This window comes from Heliangelus exortis, chromosome 3, assembly GCF_036169615.1.
Source record: "Heliangelus exortis chromosome 3, bHelExo1.hap1, whole genome shotgun sequence".
Lineage (NCBI taxonomy): Eukaryota > Metazoa > Chordata > Aves > Apodiformes > Trochilidae > Heliangelus > Heliangelus exortis.
In genome coordinates this window covers 48,494,374-48,518,111 of record NC_092424.1, presented here as the reverse complement: position 1 = coordinate 48,518,111, position 23,738 = coordinate 48,494,374, and the positions used below count along the sequence as shown (strand labels likewise).

Sequence of the window (23,738 nt, the reverse complement as noted above, 5' to 3'; positions counted from 1 at the left end):
ATGTTATAATCTGCAATTGCCACCATTCACCAGCATTTTTTTTTACTGGTCCCCATCAATGCAGCCTCATCCAAAACTGACAAATGTTTAGCCCCATCTCTCAGCCCCATATTAAAATAATTATGTTCTTTAGAACAGACTTAAAATTGATGCAACTGCTTTAAAAAACAGTTTAAATGGAAATAGTCAGAGGAACAATGGGAGCACTGCTTTGGTAATACTACTCAATTAATTTCTCCTACAAAAGCGGCGATATAAGTAAAACATGCAGGCATAAAATACAAGGTGAAAACAGCAATAATGATCTGCAGGAAGAAGCAATAGCATATGCTAAGCCTTTAATATGCATGTGCCTACAGATTGTACTGAATACTTTTAAGCAAAACTGTTCTCATGACATGTAGCAGTTAGAATTAAGCATTTCCTCTTTTAACTGCAGTGAAGAAAAAGTGGCTATTCACTTCCTGCAATGGCTTCTACAGATTCCCAGAGCAAACCCTGTAACAAACTAGAGATTGTATTTTTGTGTCCTCTGCTTTGGGAAAAGGCCTGTTAACATAAAGGGGTGCCAAAGAGGATGGATAATCACAGAGGAAAGAGACTGAAAAGGTTTCTGGTTTTGTAAGGTTTTTCCATTATGTACTACAAAGAGACCTAGAAACAGGTCAGGCCAACTACTATTTGATTTTACTCTGTGTTGTCAAAACATAAAAATGTTTCCCTATTCACCTATGTTTTTTAATGTATGTGTTAATATATGCAGTTACAAACTCTGTAAAGCAGATCAGATGAGCAATAAAAAATGGCAGATTATCAAACTGATATTGGTACAAGTTTCCCATATTTGGTTTTAACAAGTAACAACAAACTGGGAAAAATCTAGGACTAAGAGGTGTTGGAAGCCCCAAATTTTAGCACAGGTAAATTCAAGGAAGGCTCACAAAATCATTCTCAGAAAGCATCTGCTGCAATTGCTGCACGATCCAAACCAGGAATGTGAGGCAGCCCAAAGTGCTGCTTGTTCTCCATGCAACAGTAACTCCAGCAGATGGAACTCTGTCCCAGGGCCAAGGAATGAAAGTTTTAGTACCTACACATTGCAGAAGTAAATGCCTACTGAGCTGCCAAACTTTTTCTCTGGCGTATTCTTTATTTGGTATGACAGCCTGGCCCAGTTTCTTGGAGCTACTAATATGACTGTGTCCTAACTGAGGACAATAAATTCTTCCCAGAGAGATTTGAGTAGATTTAGAAGAACTGTTTTACTTTACACACAGCTAATATGCAACTCTTCTTATTTGTTTTGTTTTGTTTTTCACACATAACTCCACTACACAGTCCAATCCCAAATCATGCTAAGACAGATGTCCTATAACATTTTACATTTGAAAATGAATAGCCAGGCACTGTTGTGTAGAGTCAATGAAATCAAGATTTAATTTCAAGAGTAAATAACATACCTCAAAATTTAACAAATTAAGTTGCAAAAGGGTAGTAGATCACACAAAGCCAACTACCCAAGCAACTATGAGAGTGAGATCTAGAGGAAAGTACAGTGCTCAGCTACTAGGTATCAAAGACTATGCTGAACAGATCACTGCTCTTTTCTAGGCAAAGAATAATCTCTGAATTCCACAGCTGGAAGTGATGTTCTGAATGTGAAATAGCCAAATTCAACCATTCTTGCTTTTTTCATCTTCACCACAGAACAATTCCATTTTGATGACAGTGAAGCAGCATGTTTGGTGCACTGATAAGCATGTCGAGATGAAAACACCGACTTAGTTCTGTCAGTTCGTTGGTTATAAAACAATGAGGCTGCTTAATATTCAGGAATGTATCTGTTTTCTCTGGATGTCAGTAGCAATTAAATTTTCAGATGACTTACCTAGAGAAGTCTTGACAGGCACTATTGCAGATAAGCTTTGTCGTGCCTGGAAAAAAAATCCTGTCTAGGGTGAACTATCATTCAACGAATAATTTCTGATGTCTTGCCTATCATGTTCTGAGTTCTTCCAGGCAAATAAAATTTTGGTCATCTGGAAGATGGAGGAGCTAACCTTTGCTGCCATCATTTTGTATAGAAAAGCTACAAATATCCACTTGCCACAATAAAGAGCTGTAAACCAGGTGAGTGTGGCAGCACAGAGCTACAAAAATAGATTATACTTTCATTGAGATCAGGAAGTAAAACAACTTGCAATGAGAAAATTTTCAGAACTACTGATTTGATACTCAAACATTATCTCAGAAAAGCTGCTTTTAAGGTTTTACTATGGAATTTAGGAGTTGTGAAGTGGAAACAGTTTGCAGAAAGAAAACTGCTGCAAGTAACTATTTCCATCTGAAATTCAAAAGACATCTTAATATAGAAATCCCCATTAAGAGAACACAATCATAGAAACATAGAATCTTTCAGGCTGGTAAAGACCCTTGGGATCATCAAGTCCAACCATCATCCCTACTCCACAAAGTTCTCCCATAAACCATGTCCCCCAAACACCACATCTAAACCACAAGTACCACAACTGAGAAAACTTTCATCCCCCCAAATGCTAAAAATAAATCATGGAGGTACTTACGTAAGAGTACTCCTGAATTAGACACCAGGAAAATCTTACAAAAAATTTACATACCTCTGTAAAATTCTATTTTAAAAATTTTGTTTCTATATCTTTGTAGAGAAAAGACTAATAAAGGTGAAAAAACAATTTTCTCAGTTCCTTATCTCACTCATCTCTAAATGCTGTATGAAAGAAAAAAGACATAACTGAAGTCATCATTATAAAATTCTGCATTTCCAGCATCAAGAAAACTAAACTGCAAGACAAGATGAACACTAAATGGCATACGGTTTAGGATGCAAGAACTACACATAGCTAACTATCTGGTGTAAGTAGCCCTATTCTGAAATTATGAAGTGATTCTTACCAGATGAAAATATTTCAAAACTTATTAAAACAGAGAATTGTCCCCTTGCAAGTTTAATTTTAAAATGTGTCTCTTTAAGCTATTCTCCAAATTATTTTAAACTTAGGTAGAAGTAACAGCTTCTGAGAAATCCCTTCATATCCTAGACTGAAATGCTTACCTGAAAACAATTAAAAGGTCTTCCCTTCACCTGTGACTAAGCTCCAGTTCTCAATGCCAGCTTTACTAAACAGGGATGATTAATTATGGTTTTCTTGATATTAATGTATTAAAATATACAGTAATAGCAAGGGAGAGAAGCTAGATTTTATTAATACAATTTGACAATTATATGTATTTACACTTTGCTTTGCTACATCTGCCACAAAATTTAACATCAACAGCCTTTGAATTTGGTTGAAAATGTAGAACAGATACACTCTTCCTATTGAGGCTATCTGTACCATAACATAATGGACACTAAGGAGTCATTTATTAGCCTTTGGTATCTTTTTATTCATTTTTAAAAAATTTTTATTTCCAGACCTAGTTCTTTTGTATTTCTTGGGCATTATTCCATTTAAGCATTTACTAATTTACTGCAGATAATTTTGCAGTTCTGACTATTATATATTGCATTAAATGAGTTTGTAGAGAGGTTTAACAGCCAATTAGTACATCAACCACAGTGTATTATTACAACTAGTAATAATAAATGACTGGATTCTTTTTGTGAAATGAATTCTTTATTCCTGACCTAATGCAAATCAGATTACTTAAAAGGGACTGCATGTAGCTGCTGATTATGTAATTCAAGCAGGCATATAAGAAGTCTCTACATATAATGAGTCATTTCTTTTTACAGAAATGGACTTTAGCAAAATGTACTTACAGTGGACCCAAGAAAAATTCCACCTCCCATATTAAGCTTCAAAATTAAGGGGAGTTTCATGCTGGACTCTAATGTTAAGTGTCACCTAAATTGCATGCCATCTCTTTCATTCTACTCTACTTTAAACTGCCCCATTTTTCTTCCTTTACTTCTTACACACTTGCTTTCCTTCATTCACTTTAATCAAGAATGTCATCTTATTCCCCTTATTGTCCCACAGTGGATGCACCTCACTCCTCCCACATTTCATAGGAAGAAGGGACTTTTGCCTTAAGTTACCTTGCTTTTGCACTTAATCTTGCTTTAAAACTATATTTTTTTTTTTTCAGTGGGAACAGGAACCTTCATTATAACACAAGCTGTCCCTAGTCCCAGGAACAGTGGGGATTCCAGCCATTTCCAGAATATATTTTTCTGTATGACAGTCTTTACTGGTAAATCAAATATCTCCCAGTTACAGAGTGGTTTTTTGTTTAACAACAACTGGTATCTTCTCTCAGTTATGAAATCTGCCAACTCAGTCAAAACACAGAATTTCTCAGAAACATACCATCCTATTTTAGGGGCAGTATCATACCCTGTACTACATGTAGTCCATTTCTTTCCTCTCATACTTTCAAATGTATTTGACAAATGCAACCCGGGAGGGTATCTTATTCTGTAGGCTTGATAGCATTATCTATTTTGTCTTATCTTACATCTTAATTTCTGATTTTTCTGTATATTACAGGAATTAAAGAAAAGCTCTGTTCTATGGCTGTGATATAAAGATGAGGTTTGAGAGAACTTCATAAGGAAAAAAAAATGTAAGAAAAATACATCTCAAACAGAGATTTCAGATTGCTTGGGTTACACTGGCTAAGGAGGAAAGTAAACAATCAGTGCCACTACATTTTAATAATGTTTAATAAAGGAAAGAAAACACTGTAGACCTCCAGATCATGACTGTTGTAAGTCATGTGAGTATAGGCAAAACTGGACGTTTTAAAAAGAATTAAAATTCAACCCAAACCAATTTTAAACATTAAACATTCTCAGAATAACCACTAAGGTTCAGAAAAGTACAGATTTTTTTTATCAGATACTTTTGTAAATCAAACCCACAGCTGGTAATATAATAAGACTTCTTTTTCCTTTTATATTGTTATGCAAATAAGAATATTGAATATTAGCATAGGCTTTTCTGTACCTTGAAATCTGCTATGACATCTGATCATGTCCGGATACCTGATCTGCAGAGCATGGCCTACATCCTGATTTGATCTCTCTTTTACATAGACTCACCAGCTACAACTATTAAAATAATAACTCTGAAAGATTGGCTGACTGATTTTAGTTTTCTTTTTCTTAATACTTGTGACTAATCTACAAATCAGGCATGTACTTTTGAAACAATATAGGGTTAATACGTTTTGGGATAAATTAGTATTATCTATCTGTATATAGATATCCTCATGTTGAGGGTCAATGAAATTGCTAATTTGGGCATCCTGTCACTTAACACAGATAAAAGTCCCACTACCAACCAAATAATTTCAAAAAGAAGAAATCAAAACCACAGAAAGCCACATGATTGAAAATAGAGACTTACTGATGATGGGAAAAAATCCTGTTGAACAAATATAGTAACAAGCCAAGCAATACTCTGAATTATGCAAAGGACAATTCTATGCCCAGGAGGCAGTACAGATGAAACATCATTTTGTACATCTTCAGTGTCAATAAGAAAATATTAGACTTTCTGTCAAGAAACACATCAAATCTGTATCTAAAGCTGATAATGAATCTGTATTGCTGAGAAATATTATAGACTAGTTTTATATTCAACACAGTCATTTTTACATAAAATTATGTATTTTGCATATGCAACGTTTCCCCCTTCCTCCCATATATCTGCTGTAATTTCAAAACATAGCCCTTAAACAGCCAATAAGTATCTTCAGAAGGGAAAAGAAGAGGTAGAAAGAGAAGACCGGTGAAAGGATATAACAAACATTAGAATTGTCTGAAAACCAATAAATCTACTCCAAAAACTTTCTTCAGAATGTAGCCTGGCACATCAATTTATCAATCAAATCTTAACATTAGGTTATAGAATTAAAGAAAATAAATAAATTAATGGATTCTAGTGATACTAGAAAAAACTAGTACTTAGTAGAATTTTAATTCTGGTATAGGAGACACATTGGATGAGAAAGAGTGGGAAAACATGGGAAATAAGACCAACTACTACAGCAAAAGACATTCAAATATCTCAATGATTTTTTTTGTAATATAAGAACTCACATAACCTTGTAACTCTGGTGGAAATCAGCTCTATTTCACCAGTTCTAGTTACAATTGGTTCGAATTTGTCTTGCTGAGTGTACAGACATTTCACTGCTGTTGCTTAAGTTACATACCAATTATCCTATTAATTTATTTGTGACTGAGTTAAAATTCTGAAGAATACAAACAATTATCAGATTAGAAAAAGTGGAAGTGGTATTTGTATGGTGCAAGTTACCCACCCCTCTACTTTAAGTCTCCTAGAAACTTCCTTAGAAAAAACGTGTTTGAAATTTCATTAGAAAAATAGTGTGTTGCAAAAAAAATTTATGCTAGCTTTGCAGGTAAGCCTCTTACACCATTTTTGGTTAGAAACTGTCAAGTTTGTTTATTTTTTTCCCAGCTGCACATCAAATTTTATATATCCCAGTAAAAAGTAATTACTCAAGGAAATAAAACATGACATATTTCCAACCTCATTTTCATGAAGCATGAAAACTGTTGGACCTGAAAGCAAAGATCACACACCTGTAAAAAATATTATTGTATTTCTAGAACATTATATATTTTTTACTATATTATAGAAATACTAAAGTGAGTGCCTCTCTTCTTACATGTTCTCACCCTTATAGTGTGTGCACGTGTGCAAGAATACAAGTATTGCAATTATATCTGACATTCCAGTTTTGTTTTCACCAAGAGAAAGAGTGAAGGTCAAGTTCTCCCAAAGGTTGATACTTCTACAGAATTCAAACACAACCCACATTGCAGCACTAGCAATGTGTCTGATGTCTTCCAAAGGGTAAGGCTGGAAGACATATCCTAGTAGACATATGAAAAAGAAATCCTAGCAGGTTATCTAAGTGACCAGACTGTGAAAACATTTAGACCTCAAATAATGCAAAAAAAGTCCCTTAGGAACAGTCAGTAAATTGGTACTCACAGGTATACAATACTCCACCATTGGATAATGCAATTTATGTCCCTTTGCTGTACGGCCAGAAAAGAAACAGCTCTGACAGACATCATAGTTGAAATGTTTTAAGCTCCGGTACCTACGGGGACATTAAACAAAACAATTAGAGATTTAGTTTTAATATTTACGTGTCATTAACCTCACGGGCCAATTACTCTCTGAAATGGTGTCACGTGCTTTGCAGCAGCAGCAACACAAGGACATGGTGAGTGTGTCAGGTTTAGCTTAGAAAGCACCTTGAAGGGCAGAGGTGTGTGTGACCAGGACATGGCACAGCCAACACTCACCAGGGTTGCAGACAGAGAGGCCCTGGTGCCATTGCAGCAGCTCCACGGGGCACAGGGAAGCCACAGCCCTCTTAGTCCCCTGGCACAGCCTTCTTACAACCACAGGGGTCACATCATTGAGCATATAAAAGAAATTTCTGCCTCCTTTAACCATATAAAGAGCCAGTATCAATCATCTGTTGCTCAAGTTCTTACAGGCATCAACTTCATAAACAGGATGAAAGTGGCATAAAACTGTATTGCTATAGTTTTTCTTTTCCTCTCTTTAGTATTCAGAAGGTATTTCAGAGGGAAAAAAAACCCAAACACATTTATAAACCTGACTGGATTACCTTTATGTTTTTACATTTACCATTTAGATTAAATATCTTTATACCAATTTGATACTCATAAATTCTAAATATTTTTCAGAAAAAACCCCAACCTCCTGAGAACTCATTAATTATAAAAATAATATAAACTTGAATATAAAAATTAAATTATTGACTTCTGGGGTTTTAAAGAGCATGTATAGGTATAAAAAAAGGTAGCAAACTTATACAGTATCCCTTGTATTAAATGTAGCCACCAGAAACATGTTTTGTTGTTTTATTTTTAACTAAAGCTGACTAAAGTAAAAATACAACTCCAGATTCTGCCCAATGATTTTTATGGTATGGTTGTTCTGACTGGATGAGGTTACATCATTTGTATGAAAATAAAATTAACTAACTGAACCAAACTGGATAGCTATGGAATAGTTAAAGTTTAAATTGAATTGCTTTCTGAGAGCAGTTTTCAGTACGAATCCACATCTTTCCCCTGCTGAGTTTTATGTTTTGTTTTGCAAGACAATATGTGTCTATAAATGTAAAGGTTCACTTTCAAGGATTTTGGTGCAATTTTTTCTAAACTTTACTCAGTCTGTGTATTAAATGGCCACATTTACCTTCTGCTAATATGCTTTTGTTGTTGCAGATACCTAACTTCATTGTAGAAATTATTCAGAATGAGACATTCTTTTGTCTTCCTTTCTCTTGTTTCATATCTCTATACCCTCCTCCTCCACACAAAATATTTCAGTACAGGCAAAATTAATCAGACTCAGTTTAGGCATTTGAAGTATATCCAGACTGAAGCTTTGTCACCCTACACTCCCACAAGAGTTAATTGAGAAAAATTGGAGCATTTAGGGGAATTTCATCTCCACTTTACATGGACAATAAGTTTGATGAGATTATTTGTGGAAGTACTGACATATCTATAGTTATAATAAAAGAGGGTTGCTAGCTGAAACTTACAACACTGACTAAATGAAGCATGCCTAAAGGTAGATGAGACAGACTGGACCTTAGTATTCATACTATTATCCTTTATAACAACATAAAGGAGAAAGTGAAAGCATAAGAAACAAAACTGACTCATCTGCCTAGATACATGAAGTCGTAGAATCACTTCCCAGAAAAACTGGTTTGATATAATTCCTAAAAATTACTACAGCGGAGAAAAAATCCAGGTATGGTTAGCTCTAGTCCCTACTTTGTTTGGGTTTTTTTTTTTTGACCCTATTATACGGTGGAGCAAGTAATTCACAAGTGCATGTTATTTGTTAACAATATTCACTAAGGGTACCAACTATCTCATGTGCCATGCTGCTAATTCATAAAAAAATCATACAATTTAAGAGGACAATATGGAAAATATCCCTGGGGTCATATTTTTCTTTCAGAATTCACAGTTTCCTTTGAACAGATGAAAGTTAGATTATGTTTGATTCTTTACACAAGAATTGTGTCTCATCACAGCAACATATCAATGTGTGTGTTATCAAGGCAAGACTGTTCTTGAAGAGTGTTTAACATTTCCTGGCATGAATTAGTTTCCCAAGCCTTACATAGGAGGGCAGACAGGCAGCCCATGTTCTTTCTTTACCGATCAGCTCCTTCTGATCCCATGCTTAGAGAACACATGGAGTTTATTTATACTTCAGTTGCCACCGACTGGATCCACCAATGCCAAAACACCCGATGACAGCCCACACAGCTGTCAGTCACAGGACTATTTGCTGAATGAATGAAGTACCATTTGAAGAATGGTTCTGCAGGTCCCAGAAATGCACTGGCACAGGCCATGCTGTGGCCTTACCATAGGCAGCAGGTGCCATCTTAGAGCAGGGACATGGTAGAAAAACAAACAGAAAGAGCTGTACTTGTTGAAAATATCCACGTTTTTACGTCTTCCAAAGAAACCTTGCACCCAACTCCCCTCCACTTACCTAAAGCCAACAATTGGACACTCTTTACAGATGTTGCACTTGGCCTGATGTTTTGCTGTTTCTGCAGCTGCCACACGGTGTAGCACTGGTAGCCATACCATAGACTGAGGCTCTAAGTGCATCCAATCTATAAATTGCTTTACAGTTATTTCTGGTTTATTGTGATTCTGTGGAGAGAAAAAAAACCCAACAATGTATCCAAATAAAAATGTCATCCAGAACATACACAAGCAGATTTTCCTTAAAATTAAAGTGAAAAAAACCCCACAACTTATGTCAATATTTTCCATGCCAAGCTAATGTAAAACCAGTTACAGGCACAAGAAACAGCCTCAAATAAAACACAAATGAAAATAATTTAGTCTGCAAAAATATAAAGCATTAAACAGCTCTGATAGAGAAGACATGTGGTAGCCAAGATGGAGTAATGCAGACTATAGTAAAACCATCTTCGAACAGAAAGAACCTGAGAAAGAAGTAAGGGAGTATGAAATGGAATAATGTAAATAATGAGAACGAGATGTGTCACTTGTAGGTAAACACTGAAAGAATATAGCAGAGCTAAAGCATTAATAGGATCATTTTAATAAGCAAACATACATGCTTCCACATGTTCTCTAAGTTGTAACTACCAGAGAAGCCTAGATGTATAAGTATTACATTCATCAACTTTGTCAGCAACATGAACAAATACCTTTCTGAGCTCACTGAAAGTAATACAACCTAACTTCAACTGAAAGTTATTCCTAAATGGTAACTTATGAGGAGAAGCAGAGACTTGGCATCTTAAACTGTTCATAGTTCAAGTCAATTTTCACCAGTAAGAGGGAGCAGCATGGAAAAAAAAGGAATAATAAGCTTTCACCACCAGCAAAATACTTGTTTTTCACTAGGTTGGAATAACCTTGTCATGCAGATGCACACTTTCTGTATGCATTCTTAGTGACCAGGGACTGAACTTGAGCTATTTCTGTGAGACAAAGGACGCAACCTCACCATCAGTATAATCATAATACCACACCAAATATTTAAACACTGCCTTGCTAGTCCATGTTGGAGATGAGGAAGATTCTTGAGGGACAGAAAGATCATTCCTCTGTGACAGAAAAAGTCTGCCACTAGCAAATGAATAGGTCAGTTCACTATGACTCTAACAACTGGAGGCCAGTGATAGGTCAAGCACTCTCTCTTATTGTCTGAAGCAGCAATGTTAAAACCTCAAGCAAGTTTTACAGGGTTAATTGTTCAGACTAACCTCTGTAAGTATGTACTAATTTATTCATGATCTAGACAAACACTTTCAGTTCCAATACTCTCAGAATCTAGAAATTAATGGTTCTGAATAAAGCTAGAAAAATTTAATTTTCAAAGCACTGGATGAAAATGTAGAAATGTCTAAGAATGGAGAAAGAAAAATGCTCTAAAAGTTGACTATAACGTTTAATGCTCGATTGAATAAAATCAGAAACATTAAAGTTGGTGCTTTTATATACATCATAGTGAATTTTTAATCCATACATATTTCTGAGAATGTTCAAAGCAGCCACTTTCATAGAAATAATACTCACACAGTTATCACTAGCTAACAGTTGGGAGCCCTAGACATCCTTGACAAAATCTGAGTTAGATTGTGTTCCATTACAACATCTTTTTACTTCTCATCTCCTTCAAGCAGACAAACTCCTTGAAGCCTCATTAATCCCTTGCATGTAGTGTGGAGCAGAACAGCATGCTGTAAGACAGCTTTATTCCATGTTCTGATCTGCTGCATAAAGGCTCATGATATACAAGTAACTATGCTTGAAGTTTCGTGCAACTTTTGCCAATAAAATAATGTTAAATAATTTCCTGCACAAGGTCAAAAATTACTATCAACATCATTCTCTTGTTCTGTTTAGATTGCATCTTGTTCCAGCATGGAAAGCACATTGTTCTCACTGTATCAGGTCGCTTTGAATGATGCAGAACAGGATAAATGGCTGCTACAACATTTTTTAATAGCTTTCAGAACAGTCAATATTGTCAAAATCACAAGGATTTATACATTCTTTTAGCTAAAATGTAATTTGCTTGATCCTCTCATAACCATAAACCATCTTCTCCAGCCACATTTTCACAATGACTTGCCAGAGTTAGTTGCAGGAGCATATTAATTTCTGTTGAAAAGCTCAGTGGATGTTTTCTAAATTCCTCTCTTCTTGTTTTAGTACATAACAGTGAGTCATAAGATTTTTTCACATAATGAAGGTCTTCATTATCTTACCTGTTGGAAGCAGCTGCGCACACTGGGTTCAATGTTGCTGCCACCAAAAGCTGCCACTTCCCCAAGCTGCCGTGGGATCTGGATAGCATCATGAAGCAGGAGGCCCAGCTGCCTCTGGTCACACATTTCTGTGGGGCCTGCCACCTCCTTGAAGAGATCTGCAACACCCAAAGAGGCACCAGATCATTTAATTTCCATTTCCACACACTTTTATTCAGTAGCACTGCAGCTTGAGCTCTATAATTTTTGTAATTTAGACATGGCTACACATGGCCATTGTCCCATTTACAATAGTTTATGTTCATTTAATCTTGATTACATTGACTGTGTTTTCTTGATCTGCAACCATACAAATGAGAAAAGAAAGGCCAAATGAATGAAAACATAGAGCCTCTTAAGGCATCTCTTGGTAAAACTGTACAATGCAGTTTCTGTTTTACCTATGAGCAGAAGCGTGAGAGAACAAAAGAGACATTACACATTCAGAACAGCTTTTTGTTCTAATTCATCATTACCACATTGCCCTCTCAATAATTACAAACTTACACTTGGTAAGAAGGAAAGAGTATTTGAGAAATTCAGATCTTATGCTAACATCTATGCCATCCTTTGGCTGGATGGGGATAGGAAATCAGCACAAGTCACAGCTGGCCATATGAAATAGCTTAAAGCAAGAGCATCAGCCAGAGAGACAATTCAAGCTTAACATTAATCACATTTGCTTCCTGAATAACCATGTCTGCTTCCACATAGTTACCATTAAATGATTCCCTTTTCCTAAGCAAGTGTCAGGCCATGAAGTATAAGTGGATGTTTTGGGATGACTAAAACAACAGAAAAAAATTGAGGCTGAAAGGGATAAAGAAAATTCTTCCAGACACAGGGAAGAGAGATACTGCTTGTACCTACTTATGACTCACAGTAGAGCATTAAGTTAATAGGCTTGCAGTATAGATATTTCTTAAGTGTTTTTAAAACATTGAATTGATTGGACATTTTTCGTTGTTAAAAGTTTCAGCTAAAATATTTAACATGTTTCTGCCAACAACCCTTCATTTAAGAACATTTTAGCTGTGTGCAATAATTCTTAGTCATAAGATGAATATCTACCGAAAATATTCTAAAGTCCAAGTTAATTTCAGAAATACTTTTAAATTCTGTGATTGGTATAAATTACAGGAGAAACGGAAGTGAATTATTTATTTTCTTTCCAGTTGGCTATTACATTCACCTTTTGCACTCAGTAGCTCACTTGGATCAAGCCTTCAAGTAATCGTAAAAAAAAAAAAAATTAAAAAAAATCCATTTATACCCTTCTCCTACTTTTCATGTTTCCCACCAGAACAACCATTAATAGATTACTCGGAAATTAAATTAGAAAATTCTGTCTGACTGCACTTCTGACTGAGAAACAGGCAAGCTTCATACAGAAACACTAAAGAGAAATTTTTTAATTGCACTCAGTAAATTGTTTTGTTCTTCATTTGGAGCAACTCACAAGCTTTGTCAGTGTGCTTCATAAAGTCTGGTTACATTTTTTTTCTTGGCAAAGAGAGTTAAGGCAGAAAAAAAGACTTTTCACAAAACAGAATGATGAATGAATGAACGAATGAATGAATTTTTAGAGTTTTTTGTATTTTTCTCACTCCTTAGTTGCCCAGTCAAACAAATGCTACAGAAACTTTAGCACTTAGCAGTGAGAAGAAAAGCCCACTGGCAGCAGCAGTGACAGAACTGCTGCAGGCTCATCTTGGCAATCTCAGATCCTGGCTAGCTACTTCTTCTGAAGTTGTGATAGTTTTCCAGTTTCTAGGAGCCAGTTTAAAAACTTGATAGGATAAAAACAACAAAACAAACCTGTTTTATTCTTTCTGTTGCATCAGCCTGAAGTGGAAACAGGCAGTAATAGAAAAACAATTCCTTACTGCCAGAACTGTGAGGAAGATGTAGTAATTTCCAAAGCCCTAAACCTTCAGTTGATTGAGGAGCTAGCAATTAAAGGAAAACGGATGTGGCAGGAGAAGGGAACAGGGAGAGTGAAAAAACTAGGGTTAATCCAGGTAGGGAATCAACTAATAACACCTTTAAAGAGCTCAAACTCACCCAAAATACTCCACTTAAAAGACAAACAAAACTTAACCCTGGAAACTTTGCCATAACTAATGGCTAATGAGTCAAAATGCAAGGGAGTTGTCAGATGGTATTCTCTGTCTTTCCCCAAACCTGCAGTGTGATGGAGTTTGTTAATATGTACATACATATTTTAAGAGTTGATACACAAAATGAGCTGATATAAAGGCTTAACAGTATAAATAAGGGACTTTTCCAAAAGGACAAGAAGAATGATTGGGGAAGGGAAAGAAAGAAAAGATTATTCAAATCTAAGCCCTAGGAAAATAACAGAATAAAAAAAATAATCAGTTAATCTTCAGTCTTACACCAGTACTTCAAGGATTGCAGCCAGTGGAACTTACACTGCAATGTAGCTGGACAACCAGAAAAAACAAACTTGCTGACTGGCATAGAAGAGGATAGAAGAGGATAATTGAAAGTGTTGAAACATTTATTAAACTCCTACCAAAATGGTAATGAATCATGAGTAAGATGGCCATGACACACATTCTAGGTCCGTGTTGAAGTTGTCAAGAAATCAAATCACAGATCCTCAACTTTCAAAACTAAACCATCCAAGCAGCTCCAAGGAATCCAGTAGTAAAGACTTCATTAAAATCATGCAAAATGGAATATGTGCCATCATTTGTACAAGATGGACATTCTTTTTTCTTACACCCCCCCACATCCCCTTTTTTTTTCTTTAATTTTCTCAGTGTTAGTTCCAAATTGTTTGGAAATACATAACATTACCATAACATTTAAAAAAATGAAATTTCAAGGATAATATATATCACTTGAAAACAGAACTGCTTCACAGTTGAGATTTTTCAAGTAGCCCTTCTTTTTCACCTCAAACCCTCCAGGTTTTATAGTTTAAATGATATCGCTGAAATTCTTTATAGCTATGCAGTAAATAAAACTCCCTGCATGCTTTATGTTTTTTAATGCCAGTCTGGACTTTCTATGTAAAAAATGAACCCATGCAAGTGCAAAATTCGCAGCGTTGTACTCCCAGTAATTATGCAGTTCTATGACTCTTCTCAAACTCTAAAACTGAATAAAAGAGAAAGAAGATAAAATTCCTGCTGTCCCTCCGGAAATCCCTATTCTCTCAGACATAATTTGTCTCCTGATTACATGGTCAGGCATAAAACCTGCTGTGAATAATCACACGTGGATATTAACATTTTAAACGTTACAAGTGCTGCTGTGATTGAAATTTCATTCCAAGAACATTTTTTCAGTTTTCTTGTAATAATGCATGAACAAGTGGCAAAAAGGAACAGTGTTTTCTTTGACGTATTCTGAGTCTTTTGGAACTAAGCTTTTATTATTTTTTGTCATGTGCACCTTTTTTTTTTTTTTTTTTTGTCTTCCATTTTTTAAAGCTACTTCTATATCCAGGAAGCGAGTAGTGTATGACAGTGAAGGGACAGCCACAAAGACACTGTCATTAAGTTGCTAAAAGTGTATCTGTCATGCTTTTGAACCCAGATCCCTGTTTCAGGGACTAAGGACAGCATAACATGGATATAGCCAGACCAAGTCACTGGCCTCACTGAAAAAAAGAGGCCATTGACTATTTCCTCTACAAGCCTAGATGTGACCAGCACAACCCAAGCCTGCTATTCAGAAGAGGAGCAGCAACAAAAAAAAGGTTGTGTTATCTATTAAGTCTCTGCTTTAAGAAGTTACTTGGTACAAAAATCTCCTAAGACTTTTTCTACAGTAATGTTTTAAACTTTTCACAGCAATCTTTTTATTCCAAGATTGTTTTATTTATTTGGGGGTATTTTAAACTTTTTATCTCACACCAAATGGTAGATTACTTCTTGACTCATCATTACTGAACAAATGTATGTCTGCCAAGCTCTTTTAGTTATGGACTTAATTCACAGATATGACAAATGACATAAGGAAACTAAAAAATCCAGTGTCTTAGAACTGGCTCAAGTTCAGATGCCCGAATGTGTAAAATACCTGTACTTTTGCTCAATGTTAATAACCACGATCTCCTACAAATGCCTCTAAGGAAAGCAGAAACTGTTGCAGAGCTCCCATGGTACACAACAAATAGTCTCTGTCTACATTTTACATGTATTTCTGAAATGTGTCAAGGAACTACTGCAAAGAATTGTAATTTAAAGATAATGTTCATAATATATTAACTGTCTGTCACCTAGGTTGGTCTTATACAGTGCTTAATCTCTTGTTCTGTATTTGTCAGGGGGTTTTGCCACAAAGTTACTCAATTCTCTTCTGTTCCTGCAATTCTTTTTGTGAAATATTTTTATACTACTTATTAATTCTCAAGCTTATGAGATTATTTAAATCAACATAATTTCAACTTTCATTGTACAGTTCTGGCAGGAAGCACGAATACTGGAAAACTATTTTCAGAGTTCGGATCAACAATCTCATAGACCATAAAATAAAATTGTTGGATTTTGATGTATGTCCTTGCTTTATCAGCATATCAGTCTGGTCCAATCAAAACCAGCTTGCTTGATTTGTCCCTACACAAAACATACACTCACACAAAAGAGAACAGATTCAGTCAAATGGAATACTTCTCTAGCTTCCACATGGCTACAGTCTCCTTTGCTTTTGTGGACCACAATACTGTGCATTATGATGATGCTTAACTGACATGAATACTTTCTAGTTGGGATATAAATCCTACTTCTTCCATTGTCATTAATGATAATGAAACCAACAATTCTATTTTACTTACAGGGACACTGTCTTGCTACTGGCATGAGAACTGTTTCACTACAAGTTCTGCTACAATATGTGTTGTTGTTGTACATGACTTAATTATATGATACAAATATTTTATAAAATACAATCTTCCTTACATCTGTACTTTTCTTCCAGAAGGCCTTTAGAAAGAGACATCAAGCCAATTTTCAGGGACTGCACACGAATTTTTCCAGTTCGGCCACTGAAATTATAAAGATAAGACAATTTAATACGGTTTTATTTCATGTCATACCAACTCGTCTATTCAAAATGCAAAGGCATTGGTGAGCTCTACTTCAAATACACTTCAAATCTCAAAACAAATTAATACTATAGGTCACATTAATAATGCTTCTCTTATAAAAGCTCAGATCGCCTTCTAAGTGGTTTACATGTCAAAACAGTCTGTATTACTCCAAAAGGGCAGACACTTAACTATGTAAAGGTCTCAACATGATTTAATATGTGATATAGACAGAAAAGATACATAAGCACACAGCAGGAAAGCTTTCCACCTGATATGAAATACAAGGACTGCAAAATAGAAAAAGTTTTCATACTACAGTATTTCATTCATTTTTTCCACTTCATATTTTTGATTTATGTTTAAAGTGCTTTGATATACTTGGTTAGCAAGACATAAACTGCCAACCACATGCAGTAACTAAAGGATGTGGAACTGCTGTTCTTCCTAAGCAATGTGATTTCAGGCTCAGCTTGTCAAACACACAAAAAAATGAATGCCCAACCCAAAAAAACCACATATAAAACCCTTAAGCAACATTAGAACACATAAGTGGGAATCAAAGCAAGTGATTTTAAACCTGCAAGACAAACACTGTTCAAAAAGATAAAACCAACAGCAATAAATAAGGGTAACATGGAAAAGGACTGTTTTAAAATTCAGAGGATCAGTGCAGAAACATACTCTTAGAAGATCTGATGATGTCTTCTTTCACAGACCAAAAATCACAACTGAATTTGTCTTTAGATGAGACAAGGTGCACAAATAATCAGAATAGTAGTTAAATCGTATTGGTCATACACAAACCACTGCATTTGGGGTTAGCTGGGCCCCTCACAAGTAAAACAACGGTAAAATTAGTATCACCCCATGTGTTACTTTGGTGTATTCTGTCATACAGAAGTGATATATCTTTTAATTACTTCTATAGTAGTTATTAGATATCTCTTTCTGTCCTAGCCCTTCAACATATGGTCTGCTGCCTGATTTACCTCATAAATGTGCTGAATATAAAATTATTAATTTACTCCTGTGCTCTCAGTAAATTAGCTAAGCGCCTTACAAATATTAACACATTTGTCTTCAGGATCATCACTTAATGTGGTGAAACTAGACACTATTCCACAGGCTGGAAGAGAGGTACAGAGAAATGATTGCCAAATTAATCAAAAACACACATTACTTTTACTGTCTAGTTTGAAAATCAGGACCCAATTTTCCAGAATGTTATAAAAGTGCCACCTATTTTATATATTCAAGCTTAGCTTCAAATTACCTCTTTCAGTCACAGATTCTACATCACTCTGGCATACATTAATGTGTAAATGGCTCACTCTCAACCTTGATAAAGTACTTTCATCATTCTTTGCTCTGTAGGGTTGTCTGCATTTTAATTTTGTATTCAATGGAAAAACAAAACAGAAAATTCATTTGGATTTAATTTAACTGAGGACTGACTAGAGCATTTGTTTACTAAAGGCAGGAATTAAAAAAAACTTTGCAGCTAAAATGTCAGGGCACATATGTGGACATTTCAAACTTCTCTATATTTCAGCAGATGAGGACTGTGAAAAGCTTTCTTTGCATAAAACACACTTCCTAAATAAATTATTAAAAAGAACTGCAAAGCCTCCAATATTACATTTTTCTAAAGAGCAACATATTTTCCGCTAGCTGACACCTTCTAGGAAGCAGCTAGTATTAACACTGAAATTATATATACAAGTAAAAAAATCCACACCAAAACCAAACTAAAAACTTGATGACCCTCATATTAAAAAAAAAAATTTCTTATGCATTTAAGCAGAATTTCTTCTGTTTCAATTTGTGCTCACTGCCTCTTGTCCTGTCACTGTACAACACTAAAAAGAGTCTGGCTCCAGCTTCTGTGCTGCTCCCATCAAGTATACGTACACATTTATAAGATCCCCCTGAAACTTCTTCATGCTGAAAAAGTTACAGCTCTCTCAGCCTCCCTTGATACATCAGATACTCCAAGTCCTTATCCACCTTCACTGTAGTTGATCCAAATTGTACATTCCTCTCTTGTCTCAGGGAGCCCAGATCTGGACCCAGCACTCCAGATATGCTTCACTACCATCAAGGAGAGGGGAAGGATGACCTCCCTCAACCTGCTCAGAATGTTTTTTTTTTAATGTAACCCAGGAGACTGCTGGCCTACTTTGCCACAAGTGCATGTTGCTGGCTCATGCTCAACTTGGTGTCCACCAGGACCTCCAGAGCCAGTCCTGCAAAACTGCTTTCCATGCAGTCATCTTCCACCCTGTACAACTGTATGGGGTTATTCCTCCTCAGAGGTAGGATTTGGCATTTTCCTTCATTGACCCTCATAAGATTCCTGTTGCCCCCTTTCTCCATTCTGTCAAGGTCCCTCTGAATGGCGAGAAAACCATCTAACTGTGATGTATGTATAAACCTCTAAAAATCAAGGTCTTATTGTGGAAAGGTTCAGGAAACACTTGAATTATTATAGAATTTATGGGTAACGTATCATTATTCAGCTACACTTCATAGCAATACAAGTATACTCGTCATTACAAAATCAATTGATAAGACCACTTCAGGCAGTTGAAATATTTTTTGTTCTCATCCTCATGAAGGGAGATCTGAGTCATTGGTTTAGACCAAACTCATCCATTCTCAAGTCAACACAACAGTGAAAAGAATTATAAAAGTGGCACATTATTGACCTCTGACCTATATTCAAGTAAAAAATGACAAAACAATTACAGCTGCTAGTCAGAAGCATTGTTCTTGTTTGCCAAAGTCTATTTGTCCCTCTGGATATATCTGAGCCCTCTTTGCCCAGGCAATATAAAGTCTAAGGATTCACTGCCTGTGTAGTGTGATGCTGACATTATTCTCCTTACCCAAATGAAACTGAATTTCACTGCTTTTGTGAGGAAGGGGAGAGGAAAGAGAGACAAGGGGAAGTAGGAAATAAATAAATCCTTGGTTTTCTGTACATATGCACCAGGCAAACTTTGCCAAGTGTGTCTCGGATGTCATCCCCCTGCTGCACCTTCATCCACTGCCAGTCAGGGTGACACAGAACCTAGGAGTAATGCAACTATTAAACTTGCCAAAATAGGCATTAAAAAAAACAACCAACCAACCAATCAAAACCAAACCAACAAACCACAAAAAAACCAAAACCAAAACCAGAAAAACCCAAACGCACAAAAAAAAGCCCCCAAACAACAAACCGTAGAACAAGAAAAAAGATACACATCATTTCCAAGGAGTATTGTGTCCAGTTTTGGGCCCCTCAGTTCAAGAAGGACAGGGAAGTGCTTGAAAGAGTCCAGCGCAGAGCTACTAAGATGATTAAGGGAGTGGAACATCTCCCCTATGAGGAAAGGCTGAGGGAGCTGGGTCTCTTTAGTTTGGAGAAAAGGAGACTGAGGGGTGACCTCATCAATGTTTTCAAATATGTAAGGGGTGAGTGTCAGGGAGATGGAGTTAGGCTTTTCTCAGTGGTGACCAGTGATAGGACAAGGGGTAATGGGTGTAAATTGGAGCATAGGAGGTTCAAGTTGAATATCAGAAAAATTTTTTTTACTGTAAGGGTGACGGAGCCCTGGAACAGGCTGCCCAGGGGGGTTGTGGAGTCTCCTTCACTGGAGACATTCAAAACCCGCCTGGACACGTTCCTAGGCGATGTACTCTAGGGGGCCCTGCTCTGGCAGGGGGGGTTGGACTAGATGATCTTTCGAGGTCCCTTCCAACCCCTATGATTCTATGATTCTATGATTCTATGATTTCCAAGCATGGTAGAGGAATGAATTGAAAGCATATACTTGAGAGGACCATCTTTGTGGGGAATCAGTTAAGTCAAGGGCATGGGAGGGTATGATGCTGCACAGGTAGAAAGGCTGGATTGGGATTGGAACACACAAGACTTCTGCATAGTTAGGGCTCCGCTCCAGTAAAAAGCAACCGTTCAGCTGTTTCAGAGATCCAACAGCTGCAGAGAATACAGAAGAGCTACTTTATATAAAAACTGATGACTCTCAATACCGTACAATAACATAAGCAAATGAGAAGAAACAGGGTGAGCCAGAAATGGTTATAGTATCAGAAGAGAAAGGGAGGTATTTTTATCCTTCCTGTATCTTAGTACAGGAGATAAGGGAATTAGAGAATGCTGGACAGGGAGGGAAGAAAAGGCAACACACAGGGGAAATAGATGTGAGTCATGCTTTGTGGATTCCCTTGCTATTTTGTAACAACTGAACTCCAAACAAATAAAACAGCTATGATTCCAACCTTACTACATCAGGCACAAACTGTGTGGAACACCTGGGAATCATAGTATAGTTTAGCACTACTTGGCCACAGGAATATCTCAGCTGCAAAACAGCCTGCTAAATCCTAAAACTAACATTTCTCTTTCTGCTCAAACACATAGGAAATTCAATGACAGACATTAAAGCAGAGTTGCAATTACCTGAAGGTATGTCTTTCTAGGAAAACTGGTTTAGTAAACTTTCAAAAAAAAAAATTCCATAATCACAACCGTCAAATGCAAACTTTCTTCCTTTTCTAAGTAGTATCTTAACACAGGATGTTAGGACCCAAAACTCCTCTGACAGGCAAGCACAGTCCACAGTATAGTAAAAAAGGGGCCTGCAACATCTGTAAATTATAAATGCACTAATGAGGACATAATTAATATTAGACTGTTGAATGTAAGCATACAAAAAGATTGTTACCAGCAGTAGTATGCAAATATTCTGTAGCATCATGATGGCACAGCCAGATATAATACATATGCATCCTACTTAAGTATGCAAGTGCCAAAGGGGCAAACAGTGATGGGCACAGCTGCACACAGGAGTTAGCCAGCTAATGACAAGTTACCAGAGGACATAATATCAAGTACAAGAAATTGTAAACAGGAATTCACATTAAGGATTACTGGCAAATCAACAGAAAACAAGATAAGCAATATTGAGTCCAGAGGAAATCTATGTCCCCATGAGGCAACAGCATGAAAATGTCAGGCACTAGCAAGGAAAACTGGAGTAAGATGATGACCCCTCCTTCAGTTCTGACTTGTGTATAGGACCTCTCAAGCCTGGTGAATATTGGCACTACAACTGAGGACTACCAAGGATGGCATCTACGAGTTACCTACATAATGCAGACACAGGAGGCAGCCTGGTAGGTCTCTGGAGGTCCCCACAGATGCCTTCCATTGATCAACCACAGTAGAGTCCAAGAAGCTCATCCTCCTGCTCTCCAGTAAGGAGAGCTAAGGAGAGCTTCTTACTATTCTAATAGTCTGCAAACTGTCCTGCAGACTCCTCTATGAATCAAGACAGCTATCATCAACACAGGGAATGCAACAGGAATGCATTTCCATCATTGCAAATTCAACTGGAATGAATTTCCATCAGCTGCCATCAAAACCAGAGCATAAATTTAAGGCTGACTGAGCAGGTCTCTCACCCTTCTTATTCTTCAAATTGTCAGATTTTACTGAGCATGCTGGTAAGGCCTGGGATACTAACTCAACCCAGTGTTAGATTTTTCCAGGCTTGTAAGTGTAACAAAAAATAACTAACTCTTAATTCTACACATGATGCCTGGACCATAGAGAATAATCATGAATGACAGATTTGATCACAAGGAAAAGGCTAGCATATGTGCAAGCCCACAGATACAATTTCTAGAATAATGCACCAAAGACATTAAACTTAAAATAATGCATTATCAAAAATATCCTAGCATCACAAAAATCAAATACAGAATCAAAGAAAATATAAAAGTTGAAATACATGTCATCAGATAAATTTTGTTTAAAAACAATGGGCATTGGATAATTTTGATCAAAATAATGAGTCATCACCCACAGTAAGTATACATATTCGAAATTCTGTATGGCAAAACCTGAAATATCCAGATGAATTAATTTCAAGGAGTGTTGAGTTATTCCATTAGTCCATTTCATAGAAATGGCTTTTTGGAGATTTGACAGTATATGGACCAGAAAAGTAGTCACCAGCTTTTACTTTTGAATGGTTTAAACACAGGCCTGGTCAAACGATTTCACAGAGCAAACTATTCTTCAGAGCTCATTGTAATATGCAATATGTTTATTTATAATTTCATTTTAAAAAAACAAACAAAAAATCCAACTCTGGATTAAACAAAACAAGAGACTTTATTTGTCTCTCATCATTTGTAAACATTTGGAAAATGTTTACAGGGTAGATGCTGCCTTGAACAATGTATGAGTCCTTGAAGAAGTAAAAGTCAGTGAGTAAATTTAATATTCCTCTTTTCTGCTCAGCTTGAAGAATGACACATCATTCTTGATGTGTCAGAAAATACCAGAACATAACAGACTTGCCTATTATTTCTAAAAATAAATTAGTTCTTTTTAAGGACCTAAGACATCTGCAGTTAAGTCTGAAGAATGACCCAGTTTGTCATCAATCTGCGAATCAGGAATTAAATCTCAGGTTAATATCATGCAACAAGCAGATGCTTTTTGTAGGCAGTTTAAGACTTAAAACATAGTTTATGAATAACACCAGTGCAATAAAAAATGGAAATATCAAGACAAGTTAGTTCTTTCCTAAAGGACAATTAACAAAAAAACCCACAACAAAACAGCTTAAAATTGGTGCCTATTCTTTCAGCCTTTTTTGTTTTCCTGGAGTGGATTTGAAAACAGATCAAGGAAACATACTGTAACTGTTAGTTTTATCTCAGAAAACATGAACCCTCCATTTCTTGAAGTCTTTCATCAGCTTGA

At 36.2% G+C, this 23,738-nt stretch overlaps 1 protein-coding gene across 6 annotated transcripts in view; it reads right to left on the bottom strand.

Annotated features, from left to right (window-relative positions):
* Positions 1 to 23,738, bottom strand: part of UTRN (utrophin) — a 345,394-nt gene that overhangs the window by 28,181 nt on the left and 293,475 nt on the right. For all 6 annotated transcript variants that reach the window (XM_071740500.1, XM_071740501.1, XM_071740499.1 and 3 more), the window contains 4 exons: positions 16,824 to 16,909; positions 11,851 to 12,008; positions 9,588 to 9,754; positions 7,014 to 7,125 (listed from right to left, as the gene is read on the bottom strand). In XM_071740500.1, coding sequence (XP_071596601.1) covers positions 7,014 to 7,125; positions 9,588 to 9,754; positions 11,851 to 12,008; positions 16,824 to 16,909 — 523 coding nt within the window. The remainder of the gene's footprint in view (positions 1 to 7,013; positions 7,126 to 9,587; positions 9,755 to 11,850; positions 12,009 to 16,823; positions 16,910 to 23,738) is intronic.